The 13,168-nt window shown below is 41.6% G+C and overlaps 1 protein-coding gene across 1 annotated transcript in view; it reads right to left on the bottom strand.

Moving 5' to 3' along the window:
- NCKAP5 (NCK associated protein 5) overlaps positions 1-13,168 on the bottom strand; it is a 778,542-nt gene that overhangs the window by 253,003 nt on the left and 512,371 nt on the right. Inside the window, exon 5 of the mRNA XM_047082267.1 lies at positions 10,930-11,017. Coding sequence (XP_046938223.1) covers positions 10,930-11,017 — 88 coding nt within the window. The remainder of the gene's footprint in view (positions 1-10,929; positions 11,018-13,168) is intronic.

The raw sequence follows: 13,168 nt of genomic DNA, 5'->3' as shown, positions 1-13,168 counted from the left end.
GTTCACAGCATCCTTTTTCATGATCCACAACTTTCCTCTCCTCAGACTGTTTCTTCCCATTATTAATCTGAATGAGCTCTTACACAGGAAAAGGAAGAAACACCGAGCACTGTTTGCATCTCTATTAGAATGAGGGGCCAACAGACTGACATGGGATGGAGGGGGCAATGCATGTTCATTGAACTTCTCCACTATCTCCACCCTTTGAGAGCCTGAGGACTTACCAAGCCCAGTGCACAGGGGGCAAATCCTCTGCCTTTGGGCACTGGCACAGCTGGCATAGGCCTTTAGCGTCCTCAGCTTCAGTAACCTCTTGTTCCAGGCAATAGAAAAGTAGGAGCAGGAGGGAAAGCAATCATTGAGTTGTCGTTGACCTTCTACATTCCCCTCCACCTATAAATCAAATGTCCTTATGATGCTACTTCCTCCACTGCTCTTCACAGAGTTGGACTGGCTAGAAAAGATCTCCAAGATCACAGAGTTGGCCCTTTAGCAATGCTAGTGATGTTAGAATCACCTGGAGACATTTTTAAACACACCAAGGCCAAGGCTCTTCTGCTGGAGAACAGGTTCTAGGTCAAGGCTCAGGCAGGTTGAGACCTAGAACACAGCCTAACCCCATGTCTTTCAGCTGAGTTCTGGGAAAGACACATTCTGGAAGTGGGCCAGAATTCTCAAGCCCAGAAATTGCTGTACAGAGAGCAAAGACAAGCTCCTGAGCCTGCAAGGACTGTGGTTCTGCTCCTCAGACATGTTGGACAGGCCAATTAATACCTGAATCCTGCAATGACTTCAATGCAGACAGCAGACTCCTAGCCGACCACTCTCCTCTCACCCCACACACCGTGATTCCTCTTCATTGCATTGCAGTGCTTGGTGTGCAGATGAAATCAATAAGGACAATACAGCTGAAAGGTTACTGTACAGGAGCTCTCAGTAATGAGTGTGTGTGTGTGTGTGTGTGTGTGTGTGTGTGTGTGTGTGTGTTGTCCAGCAGATGCTTTCCACTTCTTTCTTAACTATTTCCTAATTCCAAAATTGTACATTTGCCCCCACAGACTATTTTATCTCCATTTTAGAAGGCATTTAGCCAAGTCCTAAAACAAAGAAAATTACAGTTTTATTCCTTCAGGTGAGTTAAGAAAATAGGATCAAAGCTCACGGACTGATATCATCGTGATTTTGCTCTGTTCAAATCATTTATTTCTAAGAGGAAGAAAGAACTGATGTGCCTGGTTAATGATGTGAAGTACCCAAAGTGTCTGCATGAGCTACACACTTACTAAAGGGCAACATCTTTTGGTTTCTACCTACAGAACCTTTTGACCTAAGACATGTACTGGGTATTCCAAAGTAAAGTGTGGCCCTTCCTGAGATAAGTTGAGGAGAGCAGCTCTCAAGTTCATTGGCAATAATCAGCTCACCTGTATGAAGAGAAGGTGCTTCTCCAGGGCACCATTTTATTCATAAGTTACATTTGTTTTAACAGAGAGACCATATTCTGCTTTGACTTGGTAAGAGTTCCGTTCAGGGTCATAACATCTAACAGAGAAAGTGTTCATGTATGAGCACAAAATTTAGACAGAAACGGAGAATGAGAAAGTCGAGTCAGAACCCATTAAACCAGGGAATTTAAATTCCTGAGAAGAACGGAGGTAGTTATTTAAACTCTGAGTGCTATTATTTAAAGCCTCTGTTCCTTTCAAAGTATTTAATATGACTTTGGCATTTCATAGGTGAATGCTCTCCTCAGTCAGATGTCACCATATGAGATTGTTTTGAAAACTTCTGGAATTCTGGAAAGTCTTCTGTAGAGTGCAAAATCATAAATTCTTCTTATGGAATAATTTCAAAGAGAAAATGATTTTATGAAAGACAATGTTCTTAGCTGTCCTGAACCTCATCACACACTTTGGTTTTGAGAAATCCTGTCTCCTTTACCTAAATTTACTATCTGAATAGAAGATGTTGCTTAAAACAAAACAGAATAGGACAAAAAGAGGAAGGAAACCATTTCCTCGAGGAGCAGTTTCAGCCATTTAAGACTTAACACACAATAAAAATACTCCTTTTATTACCATTACTCACTTCAGCAGCTACTCAAAGTTCACAGCAATTCAAAGAAAAGGCCAAATTTCTTAAAGCGGAATCAAAGGCATTTGAGATTTCCTGAGATTACAGGTCACAGACATACATAAAAAAGCTCAATAAAAATATTTCATATTCCATTGTGTATTATAATTTTATAAATGCCTATGCAAAGACTTAGCCCTCTATCAACAGACACTCAATAGAATTTTAAATCATTTTTTTTTCCAACTGGTATGCACTCACAGAAGGTACTCACTTTTGATCTGTTTTTGCATTTGTTTACCACATTCTATTTAGATTAAAAAAGAACAGGAAAAAAAACCCCACTTTTCTAAATCACTTGTATGAATTACAAACAAGCTCTTTAAAGAGTTCTAAAGAATTCAGCTCTCTTGGCTAATTAACTGCCAGAGCGCTTACTGAGATAAATACTGTGCATGAAAGAATCAGTATAGATGCATACGCATGCACTGGGCTGAGAATGGGGCTCTGAACCTCAACTCTTGTTTTCTCCTTTGCAAACTGTGGGAACAGGGATGGTGGAATGGATGGATACTAAAGTACCTCACAGGTTCCCAACATACTGATGGACCAGAAGAGTCAAAATGACTCATCAAACTTGGGGGAAAAAATGACAAAACAAAAGAGATCATCCTAAAGAGGGGTCCGGAGAGCTCAGTCTGTTATGATTCCTTCGGGTGATTCTGCGACTCAGCCAGGAAATGGAGCCAGGAAACTTGTAGCTTCTAAAAATCACAGGTATTTCAATTTTGCCTTGCATTTACATATATTCATGAAAAATGGTTTTATGTTAAAAGTTTGAAAATATAACACTTGAAATACACTAAGAATATTGCTATTGAAAAGAGCTTTCTTAGAAAGGTAACTTTTGTAATCGATTGTTTAATATAATTTTTCGAACTTAACTTTTCTTTCTAGTGCACTGAAATTTTTTTCACTGAATTTTTTTAATGTTTATTTTTTGAGAGAGAGAAATAGAGAGACAGAGAGACACACAGCACAAATGGGGGAGGGGAAGAGAGGGAGGAAGACACAAAATTAGAAGTAGGCTCTAGGCTCCAGGCTCCGAGCTGTCAGCACAGAGCCCCACACAGTGCTTGAACCCACAGACTGCGAGATCATGACCTGAGCGGAAGTGGGACGCCCAACCGACTAAGCCACCCACATGCCCTGAGTACACTGACATTTTTGAATTTGCTTCAGTCATTACAGGGAAAAGAGGTGAAGTTTAAAGTCAAAACTTTCCCACTCCTGATAAGAATTCTAATTTGTGAAATAAGTAACATCTCTGCTGGGCAGGTCTTGAGCTAAATCCTAGCCTATGTCAGGTGCTTTCTGTGTACATAAAAGAGTCTGGATATATTCTTGATGACTGACAGATTTTAGGATAACTAGAAAGGATCCCTTTCCCCAAGCCATCACCTGGTTCATCATATCTGAGAATACTTTGAAGGAACTGCTTAAGGAAAAGTCATTTTGATTTTCAATTAAATCACTTCAAATGGAAATGATTTGGGTAACACACTAGATTGCTTTAAACACAATCTACAGCATCAATGACTGAACATAAGCCATAGTTGGAAATAATGGAGCTGGACTCAGAAAACACACAGCTCAGGGGTGCCTAGTTGCTTGAGCGTCCGTCTGAGTCTTGGTCTTGGCTCAGGTCCTGATCTCATGTTTCTTGAGATTGAGCCCTGTGTCAGGCTCCTGGCTGACAGTGCAGACCCTGCTTGGGATTCTCTCGCTCCTTCTCTCTCTGTCCCTCCCCTGCTTGCGTTCAAGCATGTGTGTGCTCTCTCCCTAAATAAATAAATAAACTTAAAAAAAAAGAAAAGAAAAGAAGAGAAAAGGAAAGGAAAGAAAAGCAAAGGAACGGAACGAAACGAAACGAAACGAAACGAAAAGAAAAGAAAAGAAAAGAAAAGAAAAGAAAAAAGAAAACACACAGTTCAGGGCTCTCCACGGAGGTGGGACAGAGTAAAGGGGTATAGAGAGGGAGACTCAGACGCTGATGCAATGTGCTCTCTGCTAGGACAATGACTTAGGCACCTTTTGGAAACAACTCTACATTCCATTGTTATGGTGATCTACTCACTCTGCTAAAAGGGTACAAAAGAGCTCAGGCAACCTAACAAGGGTAATGTGTAACTTTTGGTAATATGTAATTTAACCTCTCTGTGCCTCAGTTTCATCTTCTGTAAAATAAGGAAAATGATAGTACCTACTTCAAAGCGTTCTTGTGAAAATCCAGTGTGTTCACCCATGTAAAATGATTAGAATACGACCATCCATAGTAGGTGCTCAGCAAGTGTTGGCCAGCAGTAGGTCAGAGTGCATACCGTCGCTAGAGGCACTTGGTGCCCATACTCTGCGTAGACCAAGCCATGCAGGACTGCAAAGAAGTGTCAAAATCCCAGAGTTCTAAGAGCAAGAAGAAACCCTAGAAATCCTCTTTCTGTTTTGAGGATTGGCTTTAGACTAGCATATTTTATGTAGTCCGTGTATAAAAAAATAAGCCACTATTTAAGACTAAAAAACCCATAAAAACTTGAACTTCGATCTTCCTTTGAAACATAAGGCCACCTGCCCACACTGGTGACTTCTGGGTGGGACTGTTTCCCTGAGACCACACAGAGGCTTTCAGGGTTGCCACTCTCTCCGCCACTCCTGAACACCCTTTGGCATTAAACTGGGTGTGGGTTGCCAGTGCACAGTTTTCAAAAGCAAGGCTTTTGTCTTTTAACAAAACAAACAAATCAACCCCAAAAAAACCTCTCTCTGTACCGGTTTCCCTACCGAAAGTAGAAAAATAGAACGTGAACCCTGAGAGAAGATTTGACCTTTCTCATACCTGGTCCACTTGGGCCATTTACACGATTTGTTATAATGTAGGTATTGCATTTGTGATGTCTCATCTGGTTCAACACCTCTTCTCTTACAAATAAGAAAAACAAGGACCCCAGGGAGTTTAGGTGACCATCTGAGGTCCCAAGTCTTGTTAGTGGTGGAAGTTGTACCCACGTGCAGGTCTTTTCCCCCCTCTCATCGAAGTTCCTGCTTTTCCAGCCACTGTCTTCTTTGTAGCTACTGTAGATTCAGTCTGTGTTCCATATGAAGAAGCAGGACAGGAAGCCTACCAGCTGCTACAAGAAGGCACCCCAGGCTGCTTAAGACACCAGAAGCCTGTACCCGGGGTAATTCATTAGCAGTGGTAGGATTATCCTTTCTCTGTCAGGTTTCCTGTCTTAAAGAGTCTTTTTTTTTTTTTAAGATTTTATTTTTAAGTACTCTCTATACCCAATATGGGGCTGAAACTCACAACCCCGAGACCAGGAATTGCATGCTCTACAGACTCAGTCAGGTGCCCCCTGTCTGCCCCCCCCTTTTTTTTCTGTTAAATATTATGATGGCTGAAGCAGAGGAAATGACGCCCCTCTCAAGCAACTGCTCCATTTCATCTATGCTTAATCCCACCTCCCTTTCATGTCTAATCATGATTTCTTTTCTTGCTTCACTAAATGACATGGTGATCCAGGTGATAGGAAAACATAAGATGACACATAAGAAAACCCTAGACGCTTAAAGTGAATGAGCTGGAGAAAGAAACAAAACAGAGGAGAAATTGCAGCTGTTTATACTTGTTCAGGTTCCTCCACGGACAATCTTTAAAGTTTTCCCTTTCCTGCCAGCGAAATGAGACTGTCCTACGTACCAGGTCTAGCGCTTTCCCTATGTACACACAATGATGCTATTTCTCTTACACATGTGGCTTTCCTACCCAAGAGATAACAGGCGTGAACACTACCGGAATTACTAATTTATCTCAGTTTATTTACACTTATTTATTTATTTTGTATTTTGACAGTGATTCTGTGACCTGGGGGGTTTTAGAGTGTGCTCATTCCCCACCCTACCATCAAACTGTCCCACAGACAAGGGCTCAGTTTAATTCTATAGATCTCATTTAGGAAACTCAATGATCTATCTCCAGTTTTACCACTGAGCATTTGCCAGAGTTGAATCAGTCCTCTTAGAAATAAAGGTGAAACAGGCTCACCCTGAGAAAGGAGCATGATAATATCTATTTTAGAGACTGATGGAATGAAAAAATGAGATCCATTCTGTGCCCTTTGTAAACTATAAAGCACATGTGTGTCCTATGTGTCCTAACAGTCAGATGTCGTATTAAAACACTAGGGATATAAGGTGTTCTGAGAAAGGCAGGCTGTAGGACTCAGGAAGAAGCTCATGACTCCTGATTGCATTTCAAGAGACAACAGAGACAGAAATAAATAAATACATAAACAAAGGGAAAACAGATTATTAAACATAAGTCCTAGTCAGGAGGAAGCGCCTCCAGGAAGAGCAGTGTGGTAAGTTTGGTGGCATCTTCCTGTGTGTTCCCAGAACCCATCTATGCAGGCTGCTTTTTTGGCCCCTATCACACTGTTGCATGTATTTCATTATTTGCCCTCCCTCCCTCCCTACTCTCCAGAATCTTATAAATTGAGCTTTCCAGGAAAAGGCCTCTGTGAGGCAGGCATCTTTGTATCTCCAGCACTTAGCTTGCTGTTGGCTAGGAACTTCCAGCCTGCTGGGTTAATGTTACTTAGTGTGACAGACAGACAATGCCCTTGCCCCCCCCACCAGAGATGTCCACAACCCAGTCCCTAAAATCTGTGGCAATGGCACCTCATGTGGCAAGAAGGACTTTATAGATGTGATTAAATGAAGGATTATGATATGGGGAGATAATCCTGGATGTGCCCCATGTAATCACAGGATCTCTGTAAGAGGGAAGAAGGGAGGAGGGTCAAACTCAGAAAAAGGAAACACGACAATGCAACCAGAGTTTGGAGTAGCCTAGTTTGAAGGTGAAGTTAAAAACCATAAACCAAGGACTGCTAGAATCTGGAAAAACTAAGGAATCAATTCTGTCTTGAGGCATCAAGAAAGAATGTTATCCTTCCAGCACCACTAGTATACTTTTGACCTCCAGAATTATAAGAGAATAAATTTGTGTGGTTTTAAGCCACTAAGTTTATAATAGCTGAAGTAGGAAAGAAAAACACTTAGATAAAAAGTAAATGCGTGCCTGTCATTTGAATGAATGGGCAAATGAACAAAAAGAGAGAGCTCTGAATAAAAAAGGGAAAGACCGGGGCGCCTGGGTGGCGCAGTAGGTTAAGCGTCCGACTTCAGCCAGGTCACGATCTCGCGGTCCGTGGGTTCGAGCCCCGCGTCGGGCTCTGGGCTGATGGCTCGGAGCCTGGAGCCTGTTTCCGATTCTGTGTCTCCCTCTCTCTCGGCCCCTCCCCCGTTCATGCTCTGTCTCTCTCTGTCCCAAAAATAAATAAAAAACGTTGAAAAAAAAATTAAAAAAAAAAAAAAAGGGAAAGACCTAGATTCAGGTTCCAACAATGAGCTGGGTAACTTGGGCCCCATATGTAATCTCTCGGGAACTCCTTGTGAAGAGCCAAGGGCATAGAGACAGACCGATTAGGAGTCAAGGCGCTCCTAGACTATTTCATGCTGTGCATCTTTGGGCAAGTGCTCAGCTCTCTAAGCCTATGTCCTATCTATAAGATAGCAATAGTGACACAACTGTTGGGGGAATGAATGCGCTCCAGTCTAGTTACATTTAATGGGACTCTGAGTTAGGCGCATGTGAAACTAGGCATATAAAAATGTTACTAATGTCACTTCATGCACAAACCTTGAAACCATGACAATTCTCCAAATTAAAAATGAGTGAAGGCTTAAAAACTGTGAACAAACTGAGGGTTGTTGGGGGGTGGGAGGGAGGGGAGGGTGGGTGATGGGTATTGAGGAGGACACCTGTTGGGATGAGCACTGGGGGTTGTATGGAAACCAATTTGACAATAAATTTCATATATTGAAAAAAAATGAGTCAAGGATTGTACAATGGTAAAGCTGGTAAACTGTGAACCACTGGCTGCCACATGGTGGGTCTGCTTCAGCTGCTGAACAGAAACACCCACTTGTCCTTTGCAGGAACCCATGTTGAATTATGCAAGTTAGAAACAATACAAGTAACAAATTATGAGAGGTCTCCAGGAACACACCCCTAGAACAAAATATGACCACCCTTTAATGCATGCAAAGCAATTACCATGGGTCTGGAACACAGGAAGCTATTATTCTGCTATTATTATATTAACTCAGTGATAAAAGCCTCAGAATAAACACTTCCACGATGGAAAATGAACCAAACTCCAGCTTTCCCATGGGCTTTAGCTTTCCCTGGGCCTCCAGCTCTTGTCAGAGAATTCTCACAGTTGGAAAATCTGAGTCAGGTGTGCTAATAACACCCGAGATTATGAAGTAATAGATTTTCCAACTCTTACCTAAAACAAGGAGGTGTTAACTGTGTGCTCTACTGAGACCGCCATACATATCTTGCACACCCTCGTTGGGCCCCTCAGCCATATTTAGACTAGAATCAGTGACATGACAAGGACCTTCTTGGGACTCAGTGCCAACCAGCAACACTCTTCTTTCTCTTCCGTTCATTCTGTTCCTAGAACCCTCAGAGTGCAAGGTTGTGCCTGGTACATACTACAAGCTCAACAGATATCTCTTGAATGTATAAGTGACTTTTATGGATCATACAGCCCATGTCTCTCTCCCATTTTCCAGACAATGAGCCACAGGCCAATTAGAGCAATGACTAAAAAATCCCTTCCATGTTGCATGAATTCGACTTAGTAACTGTCTCCTCCCAAGAGAGAGGAGCTAATTTCTCAAATCCAGCAGACTGGGTTATAGAGAGGAAATCGTTTAAATAACATTTTTAAAACTGTATCTGTTTTTCTAAGTAGCTTCCAGTTTCACAAAATGAATTTTGATGCTAAGTGCCCCATAATGAGGAGATCTGGAAAAGCATAAGAGCAACACTGAATTATTTAGCTCTAACTAAAGCCTGGTGTTACCTTGAGGAGGAACAAATGACTTATGTTTCAGATTCTTTTAGGCTGCACAGAACCACTTAATGCAGAACCAAGTCCTGTTTTACTTGTACCTCCATTTTCTACCAAAGCACAACTAATACTTGGGAAAACTTTAGAGCGAGGAGGACTTAAATCCTTATCCTAACTTCGGGTGACCACACATCAGGAAGAGCTGGGCAGGCATTCCTTGTGTAAAGACCACACCTCGAGAAGAATCTAAACCCTTTCCCTAGAAATGGACGTTAGTGATATTTTTTTCCTACTGTTTTTTTGGAGCTAACTTTCATCTCTTCTCTGGTAGCTTAAGTCAATGGCTTGCACTGTTGTCCCTGGAGCTGGAGAACAGATGTCCCCCTCATCATAAAGTAGCCTTGTATGCTTCAAGAGTCAACTACTTAGTGCACACACTTCTTAAGGCTAACCATGCCTAGATTTCTTAACTTCGTGTAATACTATGACGTTTATTATCTGGTCCCTTCTAATCTTCTTCATAACAAGTTGGGTTGTAGACTCCTGAATCCATACACTGAGGGAAAATCATGTGACATGATCTTTACCAGACAGGTTTCCATGCGTGCCTCCCCAGACACTCTTGCTTTTTAGTCAGAAAAAAATCTAGGGTTGCCCAGTGCTTACCCCAAGTTTCTGCTCATTTCCTTGCCTTATTTAGCTGTTGGGGCTCCCTAGGCTTAGGTGTACAATGGATAGCAGGTCTCTATTTGTGATTTTAAGTGATTTCCAGTAAAAGTCTTCAATTTCTCTATGTCAGGTGCCTGTGCTCTTTCTGTGTATTTCCCTTTCCCACCTTGCCAGAGCTGTCTCATCTGTGTGGCCAACTTGGGTCGTGCTCAGATCAGAAGCTCTTCTTACCATGCTGGCTGCTTTGCTGTGTTACAGAACCATGGAATGAGGATGATCAGAAGGCAGTGACTGGCCACTTTGTCTACCACTTACCAACTTGGACCTCTTCTGACTCTACAGTGCCCAAGGTGCAAGGCCACACCCATGAGCACAACATACAAGCATGACCTCATCCAGCTCTTCTGAGTACCCCCAGTCTCACCATCAAGATTTTTATCTCATCAGGCCATTATTTACTTACTTTGAACTTCTTATTCTTCTTGAGCCTGCCACGCAAATTCACACTACTGTACCTTTCTCTAGGCTACCCTGCTGTTGGCAACATCCTTCTTCCTGTTCTCTCTCAGGTCCCTAAGTGTCATACCTCTGAAATATACCAAGTGTCATACCTTCTTGGAGGTATGGCACTTCACTTCCCAGACAGGATGAGTCACTCCCCTCCATATTCCCAGAGAATGCTACAGATACCTCTGTTATCACCCTGACCATGGAATATACACTAAGGTACTTTTTATTTAATTATTTCGAGAGCGAGAGAGAGAACACAGATGGGGTAAAGGTAGAGACAGTGAAATCCCAAGCAGGCTGTGCACTGTCAGCATGCAGACTGATGCGTGGCTTGACCTTACAAACTGTGAGATTATGACCTGAGCCTAAATCAAGAGTCAGATGCTTAAATTGACTGGGCCACCCTGGTACCCCAAGTACTATGGTACTTTTATAGGTTTCTCTGTTTCACTATAAACTTACTTTTTGCAGCTTCCTATGACCCAATCTACAATTTGTTTCACAGAGTCCAAGATATAAAGGAGTTAAATAAACATGTATGTGATTCCTTAAGCAGAGGTGACTGTATGGTCCCCAGCACCTGGGTCTGGACCACACTTGTTTATTTATCTCTGGGTCAGGGAGGACAGAGTTAGAGAAATACAAGAAAAACAAGCCAACTGGTGCCCAGCCAAGAGTGAGAAACGTGGTGTACCTGATAGACCATTATATTAACAGTTTCTTCTTTTTTCTGCTCTGGAGGCCCTTGACTCTGCAATAGATTTCGCACTGTTTCTTCCATCCTGAGAAACAAACAGACAAAATAAAGAATTTCTTTAGAGATGGTTTGATTAACATGGGGCTATTCCAGTTAGTAGAAATATTTCTTCAGTATAGTTCCAGTATAAGCTTATACCTGGGAATCTCTTTTCTCTTCTCTCTCCTTCATACCCTCCATTAGGAATCTGTCATGAAGTCCTTTAAAATTAGGAATGTCTCTGAGTTCTCTTTGTCTTTACCATTCAGGTCCCTATCATTGGCTTCCTGCATTTGTACTCATGCAAACATCTCCCACTATCCCTCTTCACTTTCAATCACTCCCCTTTCATTTGACACAATGTCACCACATTAATCTTCCTGAAATACCACTTTGATTTTCTTAAATCAATTTTCAAAGTTGGTGACGAATATTACATGAATGCATCTTTGCTGTTAACACACTGTTACATCTTTCCAGGGTGGTCTGTGTCAGCACACAAAGATCTATTCTTTCAGGTACTTTCTGGTATTTCATGATGTGAATGCACCATACATTATTTAACCATTCCTCTACTGATGGAACTTAAATTACTTCAGATTTTTTATTCTTTCAAATAATAAACATCTACACATACAGCCTAGTGCACATTAATTAGTATTTCTATGGGTTCTAATGTGACATATATTGTATGTTATAATCCTATATTGTCTTACATTCCTACTTCCAATACCCATTCCCCATTACCCAAAAGTAAACAGTAAAAAAAACAACAACACATTTCCATTTCCACTTTGAGACACTGTCTCATGTTGTTACTCCTTGAAATGGCAAACCCTGCATCTTCTCATTTCCATCCATCTTTCAAAATCTGCTTCAATTTCACTACCAAAGAAACATCTTCACGGCCTCCCTCCACATTTCCTTGAATTTTTACAGCCTTATGCTTTACATCACTCATTCTATCATTTAAAAACTCCCCACTTTAATGCTGAAATTATATGCATGTTCTTTCTTCTGAAATTAATTACAATATTTGGTATAAAACCATGTCATAGATTTCTTATGTGTCTCCCCCCAACTACAGATAAAGTGGGTACTCAGTAGACAGTTGCTATATGAATCCTTTGTTAATGCATTTTTAAAAAGTATTAAGTAGTTACTCTGTGCCAGGCATTGATCATGTATATTCAAACTGTGTTTGGATGACCTTGTCTCTGGGGCCCATCTGGGAGGATACATGGACCATACTCTTAGGAGAAGACACCTGAGCAGGATGCTCTGAACACAGTGAGTGCTCTCTTGACCAGAACCTGAGTTGGCTGTTTCTATCAGTCCCATCCTGAAGACTGTATTTCAGTGACTCAGTATGATACTAGTTTAAAAGACCTGAGGGAAAGCAGGCTCATCCAGCTTCTTTCTCTCACTAAAAGCTTCTGGCAAGACAAATTAAGGGCTCCAGGAGGTGACTGAATTCATGAAGTGGCAAGACCATTACAGTAAACAAAGGAGTACAGTTCCAAATGCCAAACTTTCTAATATGGCATAAAACTACTTAGTGGCAGAGTGAGGAAACTTCAGATGAACTGGGCCAGTTCAAGTCTAGGTTATAATTGGAGAAATTCTGCCTTCACAGGGTATGCCATGAAGATCCACTCAAAATTTTAGAAGACAGTGGACATTGATTATGAGCGCTCAAAGAATGATTTGTGACTATATTTATATAAGCCATCTCTTTATGCATCCAAACAGGAGAGCAAAGTCTGGCTCCTTGTATTTTCACAAGTCTTACATTATTAATGACACCAATAAAATTAAACAGTACTTTCAACTTGTTGAAGAACTCTCATCTACTAATCATTACAATGTACTTTTAAATTTTTTTTTTCAACGTTTATTTATTTTTGGGACAGAGAGAGGCAGAGCATGAACGGGGGAGGGGCAGAGAGAGAGGGAGACACAGAATCGGAAACAGGCTCCAGGCTCTGAGCCATCAGCCCAGAGCCTGACGCGGGGCTCGAACTCCCGGACCGCGAGATCGTGACCTGGCTGAAGTCGGACGCTTAACCGACTGCGCCACCCAGGCGCCCCTACAATGTACTTTTAAAAGATCACTACATCTATGTGGTGGATGAGAGGCAGAGACACAGAAAGGTTAAAGGCTAACTGACAGGATCACAGCTAGCTGGGTAGGTTA

The sequence above is a fragment of the Lynx rufus genome, unplaced genomic scaffold, assembly GCF_022079265.1.
Source record: "Lynx rufus isolate CCGP_SWC_20201006 ecotype Redwood Valley unplaced genomic scaffold, mLynRuf1.p SCAF_2, whole genome shotgun sequence".
Lineage (NCBI taxonomy): Eukaryota > Metazoa > Chordata > Mammalia > Carnivora > Felidae > Lynx > Lynx rufus.
Note: the sequence above shows the minus strand (reverse complement) of the source record. Positions and strands in the feature narration are given on the sequence as shown.